The sequence below is a fragment of the Bactrocera oleae genome, chromosome 5 (genome assembly GCF_042242935.1).
Source record: "Bactrocera oleae isolate idBacOlea1 chromosome 5, idBacOlea1, whole genome shotgun sequence".
Lineage (NCBI taxonomy): Eukaryota > Metazoa > Arthropoda > Insecta > Diptera > Tephritidae > Bactrocera > Bactrocera oleae.
The window spans coordinates 40,038,198-40,064,597 of record NC_091539.1 but is presented as its reverse complement, the minus strand read 5'-3'; the positions used below and the strand labels follow the sequence as shown (position 1 = coordinate 40,064,597).

The following is a 26,400-nucleotide window of genomic DNA, read 5'->3' as shown; positions in this document are numbered from 1 at the left end:
CATAGACAAATAAAATTCAGAAGCGGATATAACTCCTTAAAATACTTCGGTTATCCGTAATCTGTATGGACATCACCCCTGAAATATATATAGATATTTCACACAACTAACAACTTATTTATTCCTTAACAATTTGCTTAATTGGGTTTTTATAAAAAAATCGTTCAATAATTTATACAAAAGCTTCAACAAAAATACTACAAATGAAATTGATAGATAAAACATTTTCAGTGTTGTTAAATACCTCCAGAAAAAATTCAATCAAGTTCAACCTTCTTTCCGCACTCGCTTACAAAGAAACGCAACTTCTGTTAAACACTAATAAAAAATTAATAATTGAAAAAATATTTTCCTATCTGTTGTCGTGGAAATTGAAAATTGAGTTCGTGACTACAACTTCTTGGGTGATGTTTTGAAATCAATACAGAAATAATGTTTTAAAACTATTTTATTTTAACGTTTGCTGCTCGACCAGAAATACTCAACTTTAGAAAAAAATTTTGACACGAAAACTGTCTATGATTTTGAAACATTATTTAGTATTAACATTGTAGGCTCTAATTTGACTATCAGAGACATCTAATCTCAATTAGGCATACTTAGCTGCCTTTGAGAGGTGTCACTTAACAATTGTTTAATTTTTACTTTGAAGTCATTTTCAATGTAAGCTTTAAGTGACATCTAATATTTGAAGCGACACTTTTGCCGGTTAACTTGAATAATTCTATATATTAATTATATAATAGTACTACATATTCCCTCTGATTGTGTACGGGCTAAAAAACATATGTTCAACTTCCCGTACAACTTAGCTCTTTATACCCTGAACAGGATATATTAAGTTTGTCACGAAGTTTATAACAACCAGAAAAAAAGTCTATCTGTCTGTATATACGCGAACTAGTCCCGCAATTTTTAAGATATCAAACTGTAGTTTTTCACACGTCCTTTTCTCCCTAAAAAGCTGCTTATTTGTCAGAACCGCCGATATCTGACCACTATAGCATACAGCTGTCATACAAACGGAACGATCGGAATCAAGTATTTGTATGAAAAACTTTTTCATTGCACTAGATATCTACACGAAATTTGGCATGGACTATTGTCTAAGGCAACAATACAATCTTCGAAAAATTGTTCTGAGCGGAACACTATTGTAGGTATATAGCTGTCATACAAACTGATCAATCGGAGTCCAGTTCTTGTATGAACATTTTTTTTATTTATGAAGGGTGTTCTAGCTTAGGTGCTACCGAAGTAACCGTTTTTTTCTTGTGTTTACTTGCCAATACTATTTTTAAACTATAAATTGCAGCATATTTATTTCATATTTATTTCATAGTAATGTTTCTCATTTTTATTTGGAAGAACTTATAGTGCAAATTTATGCGCTTATTTATAGGCTAATGTGCAAAATGTTATAAAAATAGATTTTCTATAAATGTCGAAAAATCCAGTGCACTGCTGAATATAAATATATGCGTATCGATTATAGTATATACACAATATGAAATGATCACGTGCATATGGTATAAAACCATATATGCAAATGCGGTAGTTTTATGGTAATGAGGGAAATATTTAGACACTTTATTATTTTTTTTTACTTACTCTGCGAAAAGTGACTTTTTATTGAACATTGTAATTTTTTTTTCTTTAATAATTATAACAGTACAAATTAGTAAAGAAATATGACTGAGTTTTTTGATTTTTTGACAGCTGATCTAGGTTTACAAAACTATGCAGTATATACATGCAAGAAGGCAAAACTGTTCGAATGAGTCCAGATTTTTTCATATTTATAAATAAGGGTTTATACCAAAATGAAACTGAAAAAATATAACTGTTAAACTTTTTTGAGCTCCTTTCTCTATTAAAGAAGTTCTATTTTAAAGCAGCAACAAAATTATCCAGTTACAATCAATGGAATAGAGATGGATACCTCATAAAAATGCTATAACCGCTTGCTATTTGAACTCATTTTGATTATGCAAGTCTATTTCATTTATAGCAGTTTGTTCTTTCCGCCACTATTTAAAGTTTGGCAAATCCAAAACAGGCATACGGGCAAAAATTTACTTGAAAGTAAAAAAGTAAATACTTTTCAACGCCGTTCATATTGGTATAATATATTAATTTATATTTTTTTTATTTGAGTATGTATGTACATATTTATATATGGTACTTAAAAACATTAAATATGCAAGTGTATTTCAACCACAATTCCTATTCGTGCTTAGTACATGTGATACATACGCGTGTATGTAACTGGTTCCCTCAGGTTGTGCACGTACTTGTTTGTCTGGCTGACTCTGGAATTTCGTTGTTAAACTTGTTTGCCGATCGAGTTTTTCAATTTAATTGAAAGTGAAACTGGCATTTGCACAAGTACATCCCTTTTGGCTGCGTAAATATCCACGCAAATGTAAATACATACATCCATACTTACGATAAAACAAATAATGAGTTTTTGGCTCGACGGAATGGCAAAAATACACTTGTCCACAAAACTAGTTTAGCAGCAGGATTCGTCGCGGACATTTAATGTAGATTTTAGTTTCAGTCACAATAACATATAATTGGCATTTCTGCTTAACTAAATGTGGCTTCAAATAGTAGAAGGTTATAAAATACATATTTTACATTTTTAATTTCCTTATGATGCCTTATTTGTTAAAATTGATTTATTATTTGAGAATATTCTCCGAAAATTTGATGTGATCCCGCAAATAGTTTCGGAGACATGAGCGTATTTATAAGAATATTTTCGATTTTCAAGCCACTCTGAAATGTAAATTTTGTCAAAAAAAATTACTATTTTTAAAGCCACCATTTTGTCAAAAGTCAAAATTATGACTAGTCCTACGATCATTACATGTAGTCATTATAGTGATAATATATATATATATTTCGGACTTGAGATATTTTTAAGCAGAAAAATTTTCTTCAACGCCAGACACCTTTCATCGTATGTTCTACTGGAGTTCTCCTACGGGAACAACGAAATCCCAAAATTTTTGAAAAATAAAATTTTAATCAATAAAGTCTATTAAATTCCGCAAATGTACATTTTTATATTTATATATTAGATAAAAAAATCTCTTCAAAAAATGCACAAAACACGCGTTTTGCCGACTTGCAAGTGGATATAACCTCTTAAGGGTGTATTCTAGTCTAGAGCCATGAATTTCGGGTAATTTTGGAAGTGTCGTAAAAAAGGCTATTATTTGCCTTTAACTATCCATTTTTTAACAGTTATTTATTGAAATTACAAGACTACAGGAAAAAATCACAAAATAAAAAAGTTTCAAAATTAGCAGCTAATGAAGTGGAGGGTCTCAAAAAATTGGCTGGCCATATGCACGATTTCAACACTCCTTGCAATGTCTGGAACTACGGAAAATTTGGAAAAAAGTTTTTTTCACGAAACAGCGGCTGCCTGAACAAAAAAAAATGTTTGAATTTTTCTTCCTTCTCTTTTTTTGAATTTTTAAAATTTTTTAAGAATATTAAAAACTTGGCGATTTGGAAAATTCCAGACATAGATAGATCTTTAAAAAGACTCTCCTAAAATGTCAGTTCAATATATCAAGTACAACCTGAGAAATCGTGGGTATCGTTTTGAAAAAAAAGTTTCAAGAAAAACGCGTTTGAGGTTTCAATTCCGGCCGAAACAGTTTAAATGCGGGGTCACCAAATTACCTATATCCTCTTTTAGATATATTCCTGAATATTTAAACTTCCAAAATATAAAAAAAATTGATTTATTTTATTACTAGACTAGAAAACCCTCTTAAGTCAAATAGAGACATAATAGGGAAGAATTCATTCGACAAGATAGTAGAAAAACAGCAGAAGATTTTCAAACAGACACCATGTTGTATTTTAGAAAATCTACGGGAGCTGTCTTCAGCTTCCCAAATTACTTTTATCAATACTTTTGAATATATATATATTAATTTTAACAGAAAATCTTCATTTCTGGCAGCACTGTTATACAGTTTTAAACCACCTCTGAACGTATGAGAGATTACTTCAGAACATACACATTCTTGAACTCGACCCGAAACGAAATTATTTTTTTAGGCTTAAACTTTTTACCAAGGAGCAGATCAAATACAGTGGCAATGTTCAAAGAATCTTATCGAGTACGTAGATAATTTTATTTTGAGCCAAGAAATTATGGGTGAAAGGTCTTAGTGCTATTCTGAGAGACTGTATTTTGATTTCAAAAAATAAGCAATCTAATAAAATTAGAAGTAAGTATATATATATTTTAAAATTTCAACAAAACACTTACAGTAAACGCTTCAATAGCACCTAAACCTAATATCCGATTAGAAAATATTACTTAAATGAAATAAAAATTTACTTTTGTGTAAAGCTTTTTCATAGGTTTTAGATTAGACGATCAGCGTGACGAGTTGAGTCGGTTTGTCTGTATATCGTCCGGTCTGTCTGTATATATGCGTACAAGTCCATCAATCGCCAATAATCTAGTCTTTCAAAAGAAAACTTTTCTATTGGACTAGATATCTGTACGAAATCTGGCACAGATTATAATCCAAGGCAGCGCTATAGTATCCGAACAACTTGTTCAGATCAGAACACTGTAGCATATAGCTACCATACAAATCAAGCCTTCGTATAATCTAAAGATCTTTATATACTCCTTCATACTATAAGAAATACACCTGTGAAGGGTAGTATAGTTTCGTTGCAGTTGAAGTGGACGTTTTTGCTTGTTTTTAATTAAAAATAAAATCTAGTTCGTTGCTTAAGTCTATTGTTGTCTACGGCCTTTTTTTGAACACAAAATATCTTCAAATCAACTTGTAATATACTCGTAATGATATTTTTGAAAGACATATATTACACATAAACTTTAAAAAATCAAGCTAATTTATAAAATATCACAGAAGCCTGACTGAGATAATTATTATTTGTTCTTTTCTAAATTTTCCAACATTAATAATTTAAATTTTTCAGAAAATCTCTTAATTCTAATTAACCAAAAAATACAGCATACACTTACCAAATGTAGAACAGTGTTGACGACCTCCCGATTGGTCACCTGACCAACCTCGATCAGGCCGATGAGTACGGCGAACTTCAAATTGTCGGCGGTGGTCATCCTGACGATCTCGTCTGGCCGCTTAATATCACTAAACGGCGGACGTATTATGTCCGCCATTTTGTCAGTTTTATTATTAATTTAGTATTTAGAACAGTTTGATTTAGTTTACACGACACACACACAAAATTTTTGTTTGAGTATTTTAAGCACAGAAATACCGATATTGCACAAATCCAAATATATCGAATATTTGAATTAAATAATTTTTTTTTTTATTTTAATTTTTAATTTTTTTGTGACACACTAAATAATAAAATTGGAATTAGGTTACACTTTTCAATTTGAATTTATTTGGGTCACACATAATGCACAACATATGTTACATATTATTACATAAATACATTTGAAATGCAAGGGGTTTGATAGCTGGATGGATGCAAGGACGTACAACAGAGATTTGATTTCGATAGACACTTTAAACGAAAATTAGATTTGAGCTGTTTTTTTCGTGATTTCTTTTTTTTTACAGAACTTTACAGAAATTATGTAATATGTATGTATGTAACACGCTTAAGCTGTCAGCGTTAGTTAATTAAGCGTTGATTGATTGATTAAGTGATTTGATATTAAGTGGTGGGAGCGTTTTTAGTACGCATATGTTGGACTAATTTATTTGCAAGCACTAATAGCACATTTAAATGTTGCGATTAAGTAATTGCGTTTATTATTATAAATATATTTAGTATTTATTATGTAGGTCGTTGTGCAAAGATATATCGATTTGCATATATTTTTACAATTTTGAACCTTTTATTTATTTTTATTATATTAAAATTTAGTGATTTTATGTAATACTTGAATTTTTAAATACAAGCACATTGAATCTGTTTCAAGCAGCAAGCTAGTTAGTTACTGGTTAGTTGCTTATGTAATGGGAGGGATTAACGTTAAGTACCTTTTATTTAAGTAGGTATGTATGTATATGTAAAGAATTTAAAATATTTTAAAGATATATATACAAGATTTTTTAATATATGGATGCTTTAAATTTTTGTTGTTGCGTTTTTAAACACGTTTCGAAATTGTTAGGTTAGTTTGGGTTTTACTTAATATTAGCACAATATTTTAAACACTAATTATGTATGTTGTTATGTTTTCATTCAAAGGATTTTTTGATGCACACAAATTAAGTGATTATAAGGACAGCCGGTCAAAGACATTATCACACAGGGTGCTGAAAAGAAATATAAACAAATATATAAAATTATTTCGGGACACATAGAAGTTATATAAACAGACAAGTTATTGTATTTTAACAAAATGCAAGTTATATGCAACAAATACTTTTGTATTTATTTGTGCAAATTTTTTTAATAGTATTTTTAATTAATTATTTTTCTTTTTTAATAAATTTTTATTAATATTTTTTATCTATTTATTTTTTTTTTATAAACATTTAAAACTATTATTAAATTATTTATTTTTAATTTTTATTTTTTTGTTTTTATTTTTATTATCTATAGCATGAAAGTTTGGATTAATTATTGTGTTTCAAAATTTTGTCTCCATTTATTTTCTTTTAGTTATTTTGTAAACTAATTATTTATATAAATATGTATGTATTTGCTTCCGAAATGAGCGCCACAGCATATGGCTTCTATATTTCTCCAATGCATTTATATGCAAATACATACATACGTATATAAAAGTGTCTATGCACAAATGTATTACTAATTGGTATTTACAATATGTTCTAGAATTTCAAAACAACAAAAAAGGTAGGCAGTGAAATGTAGGCCAAATATCTCAAGTTTTATGTTCGCTTATTTAAAGCGTATTACAAAATGTCAGTAAATAAACAGAAAGTAATGTAAAGCACATCAATATATGTAAGTACACAAACAAACATGCGTAAGTTTTTTTTTTATATTTTTATAATTTAATTTGTTATTATTATTAAAGACAAGAACCCATATGTCTTTTTTAGCGAAAATTAAAAAAGTCGGAAAAAGTTTTCTTCATTTAAAAACAACTTTTCTGTTAAAGAAATATATTTTTTTATCCTACAACTATAATAATTAAACCGAGGCAAAGGATCTTTAATCTGGACAAACTTTTAAACGATATCTTTTTTCGCCGGTCAAATGCAGAAACGAATTGCTTGTAAAATAACTAAGGACATGCTAACAAAAATAATAAAATTATGTATATTTCAATTTTTTTTTTGAAAAAGAAAAATTTTTTTGAGAAATATATTTTGGAAAAATATTAAAAAAAACGGCTCGTGGGGTATTGAAATTCTCACTTTTTTAAATTCCTCACAAAACAGACACATGCGAAATTGTTTTAAACACAAGAGAAACCTCTGTATAAATATTGAAGAAAATCGGACCTAATTGGAAGTTTAGTCAAAAATAATTCTTTGAAAGCATGTGTTATTTTATACAAAAAAATGTTCATCTAAAAAATTAGCCTTAAGCTAGTTTTTAATTTCTAACTAACCACTTAATTTCCAAAACAATATTTTAAACTAAAAATTACAACTTCTCAAAAAACTTTGGAAAACTTTTATTTCAGATTTCAAACTTAATACTATATTAAATTTAGGATTGAATTTTATTAAATTATTAAATTGTGATCCTTTACTAATTTTCAAATAAAAGTAATTAGCTTATATAGCTATTTATATTTAATTTATAAACGTAGTATGCAATTGAAAATATTTCATTTAAATGCCATAACTTTAAGCACGATTGGTTTAATTTATTTTCAACTATAATAAATTATTTATAAAACATTTTTTTAATAACTCTAAGCACGAGTTGTTTAATTTATTTTCATTAGAATGAATCATTTATAAAACAATACAACATTAAGATTTTAAATTAGACATAGCTATATTTATTATAGACATGTATGTACATATGTATATAGATTTAATTCAGGTAATATATTATTTTAAATGCATGGTGTATTGTATGCAACGTTCTTTTTAAATATTTTTGATAAAAAATGTTTATTTGTAATATTATTTAGCTGCGGAACTAAAAACTTCATGTATTCATCTTTTATATTTATTATTATATATTTTAACTTTACAAGTGCCGCTTATAATAACACACCTTTACTCAAAAGTATATATAAATTCATAATATTTAATATGTACATATATAATTATTATGCACATATATCAATTAACACATATATACATAGCATATTTAATGAAATGCCGGTTAACACAAAATAACATTTTATCTACATTTATAAAAAAAACTCAGTTTATTGCTTTTTTTCAATCCCACACTGTTATAGTTTTATTATAACCGTGAGAGCCTCTGTACCTCAACACTTGATAAAATATCACATATTATTATAAAAATAATATTTCTCTTTTGAGCTTATGAACGCATACATATACATATGTATATGAAATATTCATATGTAGATATACATATGTATACATATATTTAAGTGCAATAAGAAGGCGAACTGCTGACAAGAGTTATTCTCTGACTTGTATTATCTACTTTTTACCCGTACAAATAAATTAACTAAATTTACACACATATAAACACAGGTATGTACAAGTGCTAGTATATACATATTTAATATCAGTTGTTAAATATATGGACGTGAGTACACAGATAAATACGTATGTTCGTACTTTTGAACATGTGTACCAACGCGACACAAAGGCAAAAACTGTAGGCGAGGAGAAGTGCACACGTTTATTGCAAGTTAAAAGCATTAAAATTACTTATTTGCGATGTGATATAGTTTTTTGATTAGAATTATAAATTACAATTTTGCGGCAATCAAGTACGGATTTTTGAAGGGTGTTTAATTTCCCGACACGAATTCATAAATTTCTGCAATTTTCCACAAAATGTGTGCGAAACCATTCACAGAATCAAAACTCAAATTTAATATGAATGAAATTTTCGAATAAAAAAAGCACAATTTTCCGGCACATAAACACACCAACGTTACGTAGTCGCACACACCTGCATATTAGCAAAGGCACAGTTTATGTCATTGGAATAACAGGGGATTCTCAACAGCTCATTTCTTCCATTGCATTTGTACAATTAGATTTATCCCTTTGCCGTTTTAAACATCAAGATTACATAGTGCATTCATAATATTTTTAAATATTAAATTGTTTTTAATGCGTAGCGTGTTGCTAAAGTGTGCCTTCACACGGCAAAGAACGTTGAAAAATCAATGAATGACAACAACAACAATAATCTGCTAACATAAGTGGCAGTCACTGCAACAGAGGCGACGACTGCGCAAGCAAAAGCAGTAGAAATGTCGGTAGTTGAGCACATTAAAAATAGAAAAATCATCAAAAGCAAGCAAGTTCAGTTATGACTTAAGGCTTCTTTTAATTTTCACGATATATTTTATATCTAGCTGTTAAGTTGGCAAATAATAATAAAATATTTATTTTTAACAAATGAGTTATCAATAAGTTTAAACCTTGTTTAATATATTGTTTTGTACTTTTCTAAACTTCAATAAACGTGTTCACTATCTTCTCGCTGGAAGTTATGGATCCTACCCCCCGCATTATATACAAATATAGTAAAAACAGCCGTACATTAGCAGCAGCGACGCAACGCTGCACGTCAAGGTACGACGTCGACGATGGCGACGGTGGTTGCTACTGCTACTGCTACTGCTTTTCCTGTTGTTACCGTGGTGTAACACACACGAATTCGAGAGCTCAGTTTTTATTCAATTAAAAATTCTTATTTTGTTCTTATTGTGTTTTGCAATTCACACCATCACCATGCATTCAAAATAAGTTTAATATAATATTTCTGGAAGTATGTATGTATATACGTTATATTTTAAATTTACTAATTTGGATTTGTGCTGAATTACATTTTATGTGTTGTAAGCTTTGCCCGCAACCGTTGTTTATATTGTACTTTTTGTTCTTTATACACTTATTTTTTTATTTAATTTTGCTCTCTAACCACTTTTTTGCTTTTTTCTTAACTTCCAACAACACCGCGTCAACTAAACGTTTTTTCACGACGGCGTCAACACAACTAATACGGCCAAAACCGTTCAACTTTTGGTATGAACGTTATCCACATAACTGGGCGTTCCACATTCCAATCAGCATGAAGTTGGCTTTGATTGCAGTAAGACAAATAACACTCCAATTGGAAAATGCCTCATATTCTTTTGTTTTTCCCCATGTTTCCTTTGGACTGACGTTCCTGTTTGTTGTCTATCTTTATTCGCAGCTGTAAATAGAGGGTATTCACCGAATGTGCGAACAAATTTTATTACCGTATTCATTTATATAATGACAAAGGAACTTTTTATGGTTTTTATCATGAATTTAGTAACTACTCAAAAAACACATTTATATTGAGTGGAATTTTTGTAAAAAAATTTAATTTTAATCATAAAAACAACGCAAAACAGACAAATAAAGTTTTTAATTTTATTTTAATACATTATATATTATATGCTTTTATTCTATTATATTTAAATGGAAAGTTAGAAGTTGTTATTATCGAATAATTTTCACGGTACATAAATACCATATAATCTGATAGCTGTGTGTTAACATTTATTGTAACTACGGTAACCTGACAATACAACACTGCCGACTGTTTATATTTTTAAGGTAATAATCACCGTATCAACTACAATTTTACAATTGTTTTCAGAAAATTATAGAATTTTTATATATATTAGCATATACATTTTTAAAAGTGAACATAGCAGATGGACGAAGACAGTTTTTGTTGGACGTTTCTTAACACTGACTTGTTTGCCTCTTCCTACTTCCAACATTTTATTTCAACGCTGGTAACACCACTTATGTGAGTAATTTTCAGATGGAGAAAATCGGGAAAAGATTTTAGTGAAAAATGTTAATTTAAGTACTTAAATTACTAAAATATATATATAAATTTATAACAACTGTCGAAATAAGGTATTTAGTTGTTGGCATATTTGACATGTTTACGTGTGATGAATCTAGAAATCAGAAATGGCAAATTGCAATTAAAAGTATTATTGATTTTCTACGACTCGTAGAAATTCGGTGATTTATCTAACCTTGCCCGAAGTGAAAATACTTATTAAAATCAAATATTTTAATCCAAAAATCATTCCATTTGCTTACGTGTAAAGAAATTTATAAATACCGTTCGGCTAACTAAAGTTTGGGTAGAATGAATACATTTTGTATAGTCTAATATGGAGAAAATATTTGCATTTCAAATGACATCATCAAACCAGTAACTTATTGGCATTCTCTACAACCACATATTACACTTATATATTCCTTGCTGCCGATTTTATGTCTAAATTTATATAGTTAAAATCGAAAAAACATACACAATTGCAGTTATACTCAAACAACAAAAGCAACCACTTGCAGCATGGATCGCAAAGCTGAACTAGAACGTAAAAAGGCCAAATTGGCCGCCCTACGAGAGGAGAAAGATCGCCGTAGGCGTGAAAAAGAGATGAAGGATATGGAAGAAGCGGCTGGCCGCATAGGTGGTGGTGTCGGCATTGACAAGGATCAGAGGAAGTAAGTTAAACGCTTAAAATTGATTTTTTGTAACAAAAAAAAAAAACCGTGATGTTATTTATTTTGTTAAGAGATTTGGATGAAATGCTGTCCTCTTTGGGAGTTGCGCCCGTTTCGGAAGTATTATCTTCTTTGTCATCCGTTAACTCTCTAACATCGGACAACTCTAACACCCAAACGCCGGACGCAAGTCTACAAGCAAATATGAATGGTGTCGGGTTAGTACTTATCCATAATAAGTAATTGACAAAAATTAACATAAATATTGTTTATAATATAATTTTTGTAATGCAGCGGTGGCAAAAAGCAGCCTTTGAATTTGAGTGTTTACAACGTACAAGCCACCAACATTCCACCAAAAGAAACACTGGTCTACTCGAAGCAAACACAAACTACTAGCACCGGTGGACATGAACGTGATGGTGGGTACTACAAATATGTAATTGCTATTGTTTCTTTTTGTTGTTAAATGTTACTATTTAAGCGAAAAAGTTGATATATTTTATATATTGCTTAAACTTTTAGCATAAAGTATGCAAATTTTTATAAAAATTAGTATTCCCAAACACATTATGAAAGCCATAACTCAGTAGTATTTGTTCGTTACTACTCAAATATGTTGAATAGCTTAAAGTTCTCTGAATAAGGCATGTTATGGTGGAATAACACATATTTTGGTAGAAGCGAAAATATAAGAATTTTCATAATCCTACAAATTTCATAATATTTAAAAAATTATTATTTTGCCATATCAGCCTCTAAAATATTGTCTTCACCTTAAATATATCACTTCTATATAGTTATATGTTCTCTTGTTATTTATGAACCATATCATAATTTTCTCACGAATTTCGAACAACATGCACTATCAAAAATATATATTGAAATTCGCTTACATAATATACACAATTATATTACATATATAAACAAATTGTAAATGTATATCGGTGCATGTTTTGCCTACTTAAGTAATAATATACATATATATTCTACGCATGTAATTTTTTATGAAACTCATTTAATAAGCACATATAGAGAACACAATATGCGCTTCAACTATCACGCATTGCAGTGCTATATAATCAATATGTAAACACATGCATTTTCATTCGGCTATATAACCCGTAAACATTGAGTTACCCCTACAAATAACTTGTATGCAGAACTTAAACAGAAAATCATAATGAAATAAAATAACAAATACAGTTCTTTCTTGCCACTCCTCACCTCTATCAGGATACATGGAGGATTGGTGGAGACCACGCAAAGGTACTGGTATTTATTATTTCAGCAAACTCCAAATTGAAAGGAAAAAAATAACCAAAAAACCAAATTATTTTATTAAAAAAATACATTTTCGAGATTGCTTTGTAATTTTATTTGTCACACGCATTTGGCTATTCACTTCAAATTATGTGCACTTGCGCAGCCATTTAGCACTTTTTTGTATTTACAAGTTTTTCTTTACCATTCTTGTTTAGTTGTTATGTCAATATTCTTTGCCAATCTACAACATAATTTCAACTGCTTTATATTCTTTATTTATAACTGTTTTTTTTTTTAATTTAATATAATCTGCGGCATTTTAAAAACACTTATCTAATAATGTGTCGTATCTTATTTTTTATTCATTTCGATTCTAGCTCATGCTACGGATTATTACGGTGAGTTTTGTTTACTTACTTTGTAATCTAAATAACTTTTATAAAGAAATATTTATAACATATATCATGTATATATCTACAAGTGTGCACGAACTCTGAATGTGTCTCTGCGCGTGTATAGTCATGATTATAATTTTGTATTTTACTCAGTACATATCTATCTATAATTATACAATTTTATGCAGTTATATACTTTCTTTCAAATAAACGATTTTTCCCTCTCAAGTGAATAACTAAGCAGTAGTTGTAGCTAAATATTTTTTGTTTCGTTTTTTTTTACTCTTTTTTGTGCAAAAATTGATAGTTCACGTGGGTCATCTTAACCCATTAAAACGTACGTATTTTTAAGTTTTCGCCTGTATAATCGATTCACATTATACTTTTTTTTCTCCACCCATTTTATGATTTCGATTTGGTAAATCGACAAAATATTCGTTGTTTATAAGTTGAAAAAAAGTAGCTTAGTAAATATTGAATTGAATTTTGTAAGTAACTTTTCAGTTAGTAAACGGAAAAAGAATGCATTAAGTTTTAAAAGTAATTTTTACATATACAATAATAATATTGGAATAGAAATTGTAATATTATTTTGGCATACAATTGTGCCTCAAGCCTAGTTTTTAGTTCATTATATAATTCGATGCTCCCCACGAATACCCAGTCATACAAATATGTTCATTATAAACAAAATTGTTAACATTTGCTGGAAGGGCGTTGATTACTCATTGTTTTTGTGTGCATTAAATCACAAGTGTACATAATAATAAATTTAAAAAAAATCTCTTGCATGCTAATATCGTAAATATATATATATATAGAGTATGAGTTAAATAATTACTACGCTCTTAAACTGTAAAAGTTAGTTATGATTTTTTTAGTTAGCGGACGATCAACACGTTCTGTTTGCTTCAAACAATCTAATTCAGTGTATTATGCCTTTATATGCAATATAAATATATTTAAATAAATATTTTTCACAACTAAAATATGGTATGAGTTATGTCTCCTAAGAATTTGGGGATTTCATAGTTTACTTAATTTGCATCCCGACATAATGATTTTTTTTTTTGTTACCTAAAAAAAAAACAAAAACTTTAAACAAAAAATCTTGCGAAAAATATCAAAAATTTACTTCAATCATCTTTATTCTGTATATTTTTCAAGACGAATACAATCTAAATCCGGGTTTAGAGTGGGAGGATGAATTCACAGGTAGGTAACATCTGCTCCAATATTTTATAACAGTAGCGGATCGACATGAAGCAAAATAGGAACGTGACAAATTTTCTACAAAAAACTAAAATTCAATTTGAGAAACTAAAAAAAACCGAATGAAGCAAATTAAAGTTTTAGCATAATGCAAACTAAGCATTTAAATGGCAAAAATTTATTAAGTCCGTTATTAAAATAAGTAATAAGTTTTGTTTTATAAGATTTAAGTATTGGCTTTAGGCAGCTGCTGAATTGCGAGTTGAAGAAAGATTATATAATTTAAAACGCAATTAAAAAACTAAAGAAACTATTTAGTCGCCTTAACACATCTTAACTGCTTCTGAGAAACAATTATGTATAAATGTGCAAACTAAAATTCCTTTTACGCCTCGCTCTCCCCTCGTTTTGTCCCCAAACCACCAAATGCATCCTGTATATGAATCATTAACGCCGAAAATACTCTTTGTCATTAATATGTATATTCTTCATGCAGTCACTACACACTCGCATTTTAACATTAATACTTACGAATATACTTAACAAAGAAATTGAAATTTTAATCTAAAACCTTAGAGGAAAAATAGGTATAAAATTTTTGTATTGAAAAATAAAAATTTTTCAATACAAAAATTTTAAAACATTTATTAGGATTTGAGAGCACACTAAATAGTTATGTAACGCGCATGCATGAATAGTTTTGTATAAACAAATTTATTATAATGAAAAAAATTAATTCGATCTTAAAATTTATAGAATGAGGTTCATAATTAATATTAATACTATGGTATATAGTTTTTTTTTGGGCTATTATTGTTAATAAACTGTTTTAAAGAAAATATAGTAAGTTTTTTCATAAAGAACTATTTTTCCTCCAAAAAAATATTAAATAAAGAAGTATACTTTTTTTTATAAAATATATTTTTTAAAAAACATTTTTTTTTTGTTTAAATAGAGATAACTTGTTAGAATAGAGAAAACTTTCAGAGTGTAATTTTTTACTCCACAAATTGAGAAATATCGAATATTTTTTTATTCAAATAAATAAATGTAACAGTCCAAAATTGAAGAAGTTTGTTATCTTATTCATTTTAATTTTTTATTTATAATATAATTTAAAAAAAGATTAATAAATAAAAATTAATATACAAAAAATTTTAATTACATTTTTTTTAATTAACCAAATAAAAAAAGTTTAAACTTTTTTAGTTAATTAATACAAAAAATAGCATTGTACCTTTTTAATCAAATAATAAAAAAAAATTAATTATATTTTTTAATTATTAATAAACAAATTTTTTTAGTAAATGGATCAGGTTTGGTTTTTAAGTCTTTTTTTTTTTTGCATAACACAAGCATAGTTCTTTATTGTTATATGTGAAAACATATTTTTATTAAGCAAATTGCTGTCTTAGTATGAAAACAAATTCCAATTTCTCTACATTTTTAGTTTATGTCAAAAATGTATAATTCCAATATTTTTCATAATAATTTCGCGAAATATATGAAAATTAACGTGAAGAGGTCAATATTTTTTGCCGGAATACATTTTTTCTATTTATAAAAATATTTATGAGACATTTTTTATACATAAATCCAAGAATATAAAGAAATAAATATTTCCTATATTTCATATTTATTATTAAAATTATAACTGTTTGTAAAAGTAGTTGTGTTGTAGAACAATGCAATTTTAGTCAGTTTCGCGCAGATATTTATGACAAAAAATTTTTCACTAAAAAATACCTAAAACAACTTTTTGTTTTAAATACTTAAAAAAAAAACTTTTTTCATCTGGTGATTTGTCTATACAAACGCAAATACGCTCACGCTTTTAACAGACATAATTTAATAAATAACCACAATCTATATCTTTGGCCATTCATCGTGCTTTTCACACCCACATGCCTCAAACGTTGTAAAGCAAAGTGAATTCCAAAACAAATATACAAATATTTTCCTTCATCAGACGCTTTATTTGGTCTCTCTTCCACTTTAAATATCCCGTTTTAGGTAATGCACTGCATTTTTTGAATATACATCACTATATACTACATATATTTAAAAACAAAAAATGGCATTTCAAAATCTTTTATTTAGGTTGTATACAGATATTTGAAATATAAATTGGGTGGAGAAACGTGAATATGATAAGAAAAATAATTATATTTTAAATATTATATGAAAAAATATTTCTTTAATTTATACACGCTATTACAATTACATATGTCTAATTGGCTCTTGTGTACATTATATTATATTTAACAACAAACACATACAAACAGCAAAGCTTTGCTGCGCAGAGTTTTTTCTTTACATTTTCACAGCAAAAATTAGAAGTGTAAACATCCGATAATTTTAAATATATTTTTATATTGTATGTATTAAGTAAAATTGTTTATGTAATATTTACAACAGCAAAATCATAATAATATTATGTACAGTGTATCTAATCTCAAAGCATTTTTGCGCAGACTTACTACAACTTACACCTCAGCACACAGTGGTAACACCTAACACTTGTTACAAAATAACACAATAATTTGAAGAAATACCGTTTTTATCAGCATTTAATTGAGTTTTTACCAAATTTAATTATTTAAAAAATTGGGTGTTTTATTATTATAGGGTGTAACATTCGAGCTTCATATAGAATTGACGAAAAAATAAATATTAAAAAATTATAGAAAAAATATTTTAATTTTTTTAATTGAAGAAAAAAACATTTTTTTTAAGGTGAAAAAACTTTGTTTTTTTTAATTGAACAAAAAATATTTATAAAAAAAAAAAGAAAAAAATAACAAAACTATTTTAAAAAAATAAAAGAAAAAGAAATAAATATTTTTTTAAAATATTGAAAAAAAAATAAATATTTCTTATAAAATTTTTATATGTTATATGTATGTACATATATGGAAGTGTATGCACCAAGTTTTACATATTTTTTTTTTGTTCTGTGACGTTTACCATTCATTGGCCTCACTTATAACATACATACATACATACATATGTACAATATTACCTTTAACAAGCTTTATATATTTTTTCTGTTTATATTTTTCACTCACCTTGCACGCTAAGCCGTCTGCCCGCCATCAACATCATTTTATGCCGACAAAGGAATTCTGATTACAATAAATGCAAATATTGCTGCATATTCTAGAAAAAATATTAAAACTCAAGAAAATTTAATCATTTTTGCTAGTTGACTTAAAATATATAAATTAATTAATGAGAATTTTCTTTAATTTTTAATGATAATGAATCATACTTATATATATAAATGTATATAAACTTAAAAAGTGACGAATCGAAAACAAATATATAAAATCAAATAGCGATAGTAACCAGAGTTAAGTACTTAAATTCTATATTAAATAATTTTGTCCCAAATATTCTTTCTAGTTCAGTTTTTTTATGTTATGATTTACTGAACTTAAATTATTTCGTATAAATCACAAAACTATCAAATAATTCAAAAGTAATCTCAACGCCCATCGTATTTCGAATGAAAGTAATATATTTTCGCTGAATGGTTAAGTACTTTAATAGTTTTCTATGTTTCCAGAAAATTTGTAAACCACTTTTTCGAAAATACCGCTATGATGCATCATTCTTGTGTGTTTTTCAAGCATATTTTTAATGTATTTAGGTTTTGACAAGTGATTTTGAGGTTATAACTTATTGAAATTTTTAATAATCTTTTTGAATTCGTTTTATAGAAAGGAAGCGAATATTACTTATATTCTTAATGAATATGGAGTTTATATCATTCTTCCAATTTTAAATACTTACATTTTTGAGAGTTCTAAAATTGAAATCCGGTTGCCGACACCTTCCACTTAAAAACGTAAATTCCGTTTTATTTTTCTTGCAGTCAACAACTCAGCTACTACTTTGCATTAAGTTCCACTCATTATAGAAAATTTTTTGTTTCTATTAGTCTCTGCATGTATCAATCACTTGCAATCTTCGAATATATGTATTTTAAAACTTCCGTTGCTCATTAGCATGATTACACTTATGATTTTCACCGAACCTAATATGCATTTTTATTGCTCCCCAACTCCTTTCATCAGTTAAGACATTTTCTAAGCATTTTTAAAAATATTGAATAAAGTTAGACAAATTTGGATATACTTATAAATTTAGCTGCAAATCAGCTTTCGCTTAGAACTTTAGTTTTTTCCACCAGAAGCACCATAAATTAAAAATTTTACTATGTCATAGTTCAATTCATATTCGTTATCCAAATTCACTCTGGTACTTCGACTAATTCGACAGCTACTTCATCGACCAATTAAAAACAAAAAAGTCAATTATGTATATTTTAATTCGCTATATTTTTCTAATAATTGCATTGTAATTTGATTCGTAATAAAATTATTTTAATTTTTAATAACAATAACATGACTCTTGTTTCACATAAAATCAAGTCAAATAATTTTGTGTAACTACAAAACAAAAAAAAATTTAGAGCGTATTACAAGTCTTAATATTATACAGAAATGACTATTCAATGCACACTTTTGGAGGTTAGAAAAATAATCTCATATATATTTTTAAAAAATACTTCTATACACCGGCGAAAGTATAAAAGTATAACATCATTTAAAATGTCTCAACATTCCAAATACAAATTTTTGAATTTTTTATGATTTCCTTTTTTTTAGTAAGCACTTTCCTTGCCATATTTTCAAAATATATAATTTTTTTTTTAACTTTCCATTCACCATTATTGCAAGGCGATACTATAGTTCTAAATAGTTCGAAAGAAATATGTTGAGGTCATGCCACTACTTCAAATAACACAGCGTTTCAGTATTTCAAATAAAATAGAATTGAGGAATAAATGTAAATAATCTAATCCACTTATGTAATATAATATGTATGTCTATAACACAAACTCACAATGCGCACCAAATTGCTATTTTCTACACACAGTCAAGCAAAATCAGCCAAAATTACTTGCAAAATTGTAAAACCAAAAAAAACACTAAAATTCATGCTGTGCAGAAAAGCCAATTGTATACATATATATCAATTTGAAAGTGAGAAAACTTAAACGCACTAAATCTTTTTGCATATAACAAATAAGGCGCGTCTAAAAGAAATGAAAACGAAACAAAGCCAATAAAGAATTGTGCTACAAATAAGCAAGAAAGTAGAATTGTTCCTGTTCTGTCGATTGTCATGTTCCTCTAGCTGTGTTAGTTTTGTACATTAAACAGTGCTTGCATTTGATGCCCAAGGAGATGACGAAGAGAGTTCTCTACCACATCTGGAGCACGGTTTCACTTCGAAGTTGCCACCCGGCTATTTGACGCACGGTCTGCCAACGGTGAAAGATGTAGCACCGGCCATAACACCGCTGGAGCAAAAGAAAGAGCAGGAGGAGAAAAAGGAGAGTGAGTAGAGATGCCTATAAAAGCACTATAAAGTTATTTCATATTTATATATGCTTTACAGTTAAGGAACTTTCTGAGGAGCAAAAGCAGATGATCATACTTACCGATGAATTCCAACATTTCATGCTACGCGCCGGACGCATCGTTGAGCGCGCACTCTCCGAAAGTGTTGACATTTACACGGATTACATTGGCGCCGGCGACAATGAGGATACGAACGACGAAAAAACACACGCACGATTGTCATTGAATCGGGTTTTCTACGACGAACGTTGGTCGAAGAATCGTTGCATCACCTGCATGGATTGGTCAACACACTTCCCTGAATTGGTAGCCGCCTCGTATCACAACAACGAGGAGAGCCCCAACGAACCCGACGGTGTTGTTATGGTGTGGAATACAAAATACAAGAAGCATACACCTGAAGATATTTTCCACTGTCAAAGCGCTGTGATGTCAACATGTTTTGCTAAATTCAATCCCAATTTAATATTAGGCGGTACATACTCGGGTCAGATAGTGCTTTGGGATAATCGTGTGCAAAAACGCACACCCATGCAACGAACACCACTAAGCGCCGCCGCACATACACATCCAGTCTATTGTCTGCAGGTTGTTGGCACACAAAATGCTCACAATGTCATCTCTATCTCTTCGGATGGCAAGCTGTGCTCTTGGAGTTTGGATATGTTATCGCATCCACAGGACACTTTGGAGTTGCAACAGCAACGTCCGTCGAAATCGATTGCAGTCACTTGTATGGCATTTCCGGCGAATGAGATTAACAATTTGGTGATGGGCAGTGAGGATGGTTATGTGTACTCAGGTGAGAAAGATGATATTTTTATTATTGCATCTAATCTTACAGATTTTAAGGATTTAAGATTTTTGCTTTTATTCAGATATGGAGAATTCCCCATGTTCTAGGTCTCCCGAAAATGGCTGACAAATTTGAATTATGAAAGCTTGCTCTTGTCAGTAAATTCTATAAGATTTTTTGTTATAATAATTTTCAGAGCACTTATTTGGAGAAAACCGTACATGAAGTTTATGAGAATTTGAGTATTGATATGAAAGGGAATGTAGAAAATTGTCCGACTCGAGTTGCACGTGTGAACGCAATGAATCCGTGTGTAAACCCAGTCTAATTCACTTTTTTGTTGTTGTAGCATAAAAAAATACCAAAATAGCTGTCCTTGATACAACACAAAATATTTCTGAAAGTGTTCTGGAATACTGCTAATGGTGTCAGTCTTTGGTTGCTAAATCTGGTGGTAAAACCGGTTTCATTCTGGTCACGCAGACCCCAATGTCATGAAACAGTTCCCCAATTAGTTTTTGATAATGCTGTCGTCATCCAGTATGCACAGAAATATTTTAGTATTTTTATAATTTGTTTTTTACTTTAAATGTTTCTAATTTTCTTCTTCCCCACCAGCTTGTCGTCATGGTTCGCGCACTGGCGTAAATGAAGTCTTCGAAAAACACCTGGGGCCGGTAACAGGAATCTCCACGCACTACAACCAATCGTCGCCTGACTTTGGACATCTCTTCCTAACTTCCTCCATCGATTGGACTATTAAACTCTGGTCTATGAAGGTCTGATGCAATATTATCCCTTTCTTTCTAAAAATAATAGCATGAACACCTTTTAATTTTCAGGACACTAAACCCTTATACTCATTCGAGGATAATTCAGACTATGTCATGGATGTCGCATGGTCGCCCATTCATCCCGCACTGTTTGCTGCTGTCGATGGTAGCGGTCGTCTTGATTTATGGAATCTAAATCAAGATACTGAAGTACCCACAGCATCTGTTATGGTTGGTGGTGCGCCAGCACTTAATCGTGTATCGTGGACACCGTCTGGGCTGCATGTGACCATCGGCGATGATACAGGCAAACTGTATGTTTACGATGTCACTGACCATTTGGCGCAGCCGTCACGTGATGAATGGTCGCGTTTCAATGCGACACTCAATGAGCTCAAAATGAATCAAAGCGATGATGTTTAAGTCAAAACAAAGCAAAACAAAAAATGCATTCACAATTGCGTGGAATTATGCTAAATATATTGATTAAAAAAAGACTTAATTGATACCTTACTATTATGGCGACTTAATATGTATGTGAAACAACAGAAATATTATCTGTGTTGTCAAAGGAAAGGTCTTGAAAAATTCATTTAATGAATTGTGCACATATAATTTGTATCTATTCCTCTGTATCTACATACAACACTAAGTTAAAAGATTTTTACAAACAAAAAAAAATTAAAAACATTTAATGCTTTTTTAATGTAAAATGCTCGCGCTTGTTTTTAAGTAAGAAGTGCTTGAGTATTAAGTATTAATTAATTTAAATTTTCTTATTATTTTTCAATAAAATTGTTCTTTAGTAGTATTATCCACTTATAAATTTTTTCAAAATTTTATGCAGCGTTTTATATGTATTTATTTAATTAAAAATTCTTCGTTTTCAAAACAATACTGAACTAAAAGCAGGAAAGAGAGAATGTTTTATAGGCAGCTTAAGAAAGTGAGCGCAAATAAATACTAAAGTAAAACTAATATGAATATTTACGTATATACAAAGTATAAAGATTTATTGAAAAACTATATATAAATATAAATCAAGAAAATTTATGCCGAAAATTAATGATTTTATTTACTCCACTCCTATTTTTTGTTGTTGCGAGTACTTATTCCTAATCAGAATATTCAGTAAGTTTTGACGTTGAAATCACCTAACGCGAGTTATACATGTCAATTTTTTTTAACCAAAAAAAAAACAATGGGAAATGATTCCAAATTAAGATTAGAATGGTGCGTGGATTTTGACATATGCTGACCTACCCATCTACGAATCAGTGCTTTATGCTACATTTAAAGGTGGTTTGTATCCTAAGGCAGTCAATGGGTTTACACCATCAGCTATGCCTATGCCTATTGATCATGGATGCACTTCAATGCTCTCCAATGAGAGAGAAATATCTAACAAATTTGAAATCAGTTCTGACACAACCGATAAATGAATTGTCAGGATACATTGCTACTAAATGATATGATTTATGCCTTAAAACTAAAGTATAAGCGTTTAGTGTAAAACTGATTGACCTAAGGATGTTGCAAAAAAACTACATCTAATCCTATTTAATAGTTTAACCTAACTATTTGGTTTTCAAAACTTGTACCGAAGTTCTAATACCCTTCACAAATAAAAAAAAGTCCATACAAGAACTTGATTGTTGCCGATTAGTTTGTATAGCAGATATACGATATAGTGGTCCGATCTGTTTAGTGTAAAACTGATTGACCTAAGGATGTTGCAAAAAAACTACATCTAATCCTATTTAATAGTTTAACCTAACTATTTGGTTTTCAAAACTTGTACCGAAGTTCTAATACCCTTCACAAATAAAAAAAAAGTCCATACAAGAACTTGATTGTTGCCGATTAGTTTGTATAGCAGATATACGATATAGTGGTCCGATCTGAACAATTTCTACGGAGATTATACCAATACTTCGGAGAATAATCCATGCCATATTTTATCTCGTTAAATTACAAATTTTTCATTCATCGGACTTAATTCCGATTGGTCTGTCAACCAAATCAAGTTACGAATTCAAAATATACATAGTGGGTACTTCATGTTATACAGTATATCTGGTCATCGGTGTTCAAACATCCACTGTCCAATTCGCAAAAATAGAGTTGATGGCTGTGCTATGTTCTCTATCACTTTTGCCAAATATTTGTTTGTAGCCTTGTCTGAGGTCAACTACTTACAAAATCATTATCTGTACATATGAATTAGGAGAATGCCGCCCACGTAGTTTGGTGCGCTGGCTGATTTGACACTTTTTTAACTCATCTACAAGAGTCATACTTTACTTATATATCCTAGATGTCTTGGGTTTTTCTCCATATGCCAGTGGTTGTTATCCAGTCCTTACTTCCTTGCCTATTATTTAAGAAATATTATCCGTGGTTATAGTAGTTATAAGCCGTGGTTATAGTGGTCTGTAGTAGTCACATTTTTGGCTAAAGAAGTCTCAGCCGATTATTTTGAGTTGAAAAATGAAGCTTTAAGTACAGCTCAGCAGATAGAGCCAAAGGTGGAACATCTGGTGAAAGCAAAAAAAATTTCTTCCAAAAAAGAACTGTCTGTTCGATATTGATTTTAATTTTCAAAGCGAAGAACTAGCTGATCCGCTGTGGGAATTGCGGCAAAACTGTGGTTGTGGGAATTACCCAATTAAAGCTAAACTTCATTTATTTAATGAACCTAAACTTATACTCATTCGAGCGTCTCCTCCCATTAGCAGGAGAGCGGTCCGGCAAGTCTTAAGCCTAATATGAAAATCTAATGTATGACACACCACTATACCTCTACGGCTTAGAAATATTTTTAGAATATATTCTCTCACATCTCATGCTCAAGTCCACACCTCAAACAATCAAGTGTCGATCCAACTATGCTTTAAAGATGTTCTTACGGATTAAGCTTAAGACCACTGTCCACTGAATAGAAATCGGCTTATTAAGCAATCATGCGATGGTCTACTGGAATATAGTTGCTGGTAAATTTGCGTTGAATATTATAACAGAATTTTGCTTTAGGGATGGCTATTGAAAACGCAGATAGTTTATAGTTTTCTGAGTTTAGATTTTTGGGAAACACCGTTTACAGTATTTGGCAGCATTGCTCAAATTTGTGACAGAAATCATATAATGAAACATAAAGAAATGGAAAATACTGACATTCATTAAAATTTTAAAAAGTTAGATTTAGTAGACTTGAAATAATTTCTACGTCGGCGCTGAAATTACTAAATTACTATGCGTTGACTCTGATTTCATTTTGAATAATATTGAATTTTTTAAAGTTTAATATTTATTTACTAACAACCAATTTATAGGAATGAAAAACAATTATTATAATTATTTATTGTAATATACAAATATTAATTCGACTGAGCAGTTTTAGATCTCAACACTTAAAAAACTCGCTTGCCTTTTCTGACTCGGCTAATTCCGCACGTATGCGGATTGCGCCCCTGGCGTCGGTTGGGCGGGAGGAGGGTAATCGTTGGGTTATTATATTAATGCATCAACTGATAATGTAATGCCTGAAAAATGCATAAGGTGTTTAAAAAGCAACCTTTTCTTGAAGATCAATTTAATTAAATTCATCAGTTAGGAACGTTTCTAAATAAATAAAACAGTGTAGACAATTGTGCCAGATTAGTTTCATTTTTTTGACATTTCTGCGTACTAAATGGGGACTGGCGACTCAATATGCGGTAAGTAGTTGATATGCACTCGAAATGCATATTTTGGTATACGCTTGTCGAATGGCAACTATAACGTGTTACAATAGATACGCAATGGTGGTTAAATTTTAAATTAAATATGAAATAGAGGTTAAATTTCACTCTCGTCATGATTTCCTATGACTTGATACACGGTTTTGATTTTTTTTCCGCTTTAATTAAAACTGGTATTTGACAATATTCGAAAAATAATTATGGGCACACCTAATGTGACAGCCTAAAAACTACTCTAGTGATTGTTTTTAAATGTTCAGGGAATATTTATACATTTTTCAAGAATATGCAGTGAAATTTTCGAAAAAACAAACAATTAAACATTATACGAGATCTCCGACGGCGCTGAATAAAAAGACCCTCCACTGCTGCAGTGCTTTTGGGCTACTCAGGAATGACAAATTGGCGGCGTTTAAAAAAGAAAAATTATTTTACCCCAAATTTTGATAATTTTTGGCTTGCCAAAATTGGTCAGAACAAAAAACCGATAGAATTATATTGTATACAGAACAGACAGAAGCAAACATGATGATCGGATTATTTGTCTTCGAGATTTCCCTGCAGCAAATTCGAAAAACGTGTTTAAAGACTAACTGATTGCGCAGATTAAACTGAGCGGCCACCTTTTAAATGGCTGTAACTCAAAAACTATTTGAGATATCGATTTGAAAATTGTTCAAATCTTTTAAGTGCCTGAATGATTCTCACGAATCCTCTAAACCTGCTCCTAAGCGTAAACGTCCTTCCGATGAAGTAACACTTAGTTCTTCTGTTCAGAAAAGAACGTCGCCTTCCAATGACCTAATAAATCTCTCTTCTCCTTGCCCTCAAGGTGATAAGCCGTCAACCTCCAAAGAGTTCAATTCCCCAAAAGCTCTATCTAATAGTAATAAGTGTCTCACAATTCCAGAGGCTCCCCCTATTAACTTAGTAGCATCAGTTAATAATTTGATAGTTATTCCACCTAAAAAGTCTATATTTATTTCGAGACTTGCCAAAGATACCTTGGTGGAGGACATTAAATTTTACATTTCGTCACTTTTAAAAATCGATGATATCAATATACGTAAATTTAACTTCAATTATGATAGAAGTATATCATCGTTTAAAATAGACGTATCTCTTGAAACATTCAAAAAGA

At 29.7% G+C, this 26,400-nt stretch overlaps 2 protein-coding genes and 1 long non-coding RNA gene across 16 annotated transcripts in view; 1 reads left to right on the top strand and 2 right to left on the bottom strand.

Annotated features, from left to right (window-relative positions):
- rg (A kinase anchor protein rugose) overlaps positions 1-10,186 on the bottom strand; it is a 480,528-nt gene extending 470,342 nt beyond the window's left edge. For 3 of the 7 annotated variants that reach the window (XM_036366224.2, XM_070110256.1, XM_036366228.2), the window contains exons 1-2: positions 9,968-10,185; positions 5,036-6,311 (exon numbers count right to left, since the gene is read on the bottom strand). In XM_036366224.2, coding sequence (XP_036222117.2) covers positions 5,036-5,194 — 159 coding nt within the window. In that variant the 5' untranslated portion in view covers positions 5,195-6,311; positions 9,968-10,185. Of the gene's footprint in view, positions 1-5,035; positions 6,312-9,967 lie in introns of all 7 variants that reach the window. The other 4 variants (XM_036366220.2, XM_070110254.1, XM_070110257.1 and 1 more) reach the window with 4 other exon arrangements.
- A 701-nt stretch (positions 10,187-10,887) lies between these two features.
- Positions 10,888-22,581, top strand: LOC106620962 (cytoplasmic dynein 1 intermediate chain). 8 transcript variants are annotated; one of them, XM_070110836.1, is made up of 11 exons: positions 10,888-11,039; positions 11,427-11,645; positions 11,717-11,863; positions 11,940-12,067; positions 12,882-12,914; positions 13,289-13,309; positions 14,474-14,521; positions 19,774-19,926; positions 19,988-20,752; positions 21,365-21,525; positions 21,589-22,581. In XM_070110836.1, exons 2-11 carry the CDS (start codon positions 11,491-11,493, stop codon positions 21,940-21,942), a joined length of 1,965 nt encoding a protein of 654 aa, XP_069966937.1. In that variant the 5' UTR covers positions 10,888-11,039; positions 11,427-11,490; the 3' UTR covers positions 21,943-22,581. The 8 variants fall into 8 exon arrangements, with proteins under 8 accessions (XP_069966937.1, XP_069966936.1, XP_069966934.1 ...); XM_070110835.1 differs by having other exon boundaries at positions 19,771-19,926; XM_070110833.1 differs by having other exon boundaries at positions 12,852-12,914.
- Positions 22,506-24,571, bottom strand: LOC138857629 (uncharacterized). The gene is made up of 2 exons (XR_011396801.1): positions 24,360-24,571; positions 22,506-23,893 (listed from the first exon to the last, which is right to left on the bottom strand). It is a non-coding gene; the product is annotated as an uncharacterized lncRNA (long non-coding RNA).
- Positions 24,572-26,400: the final 1,829 nt, after the last annotated feature.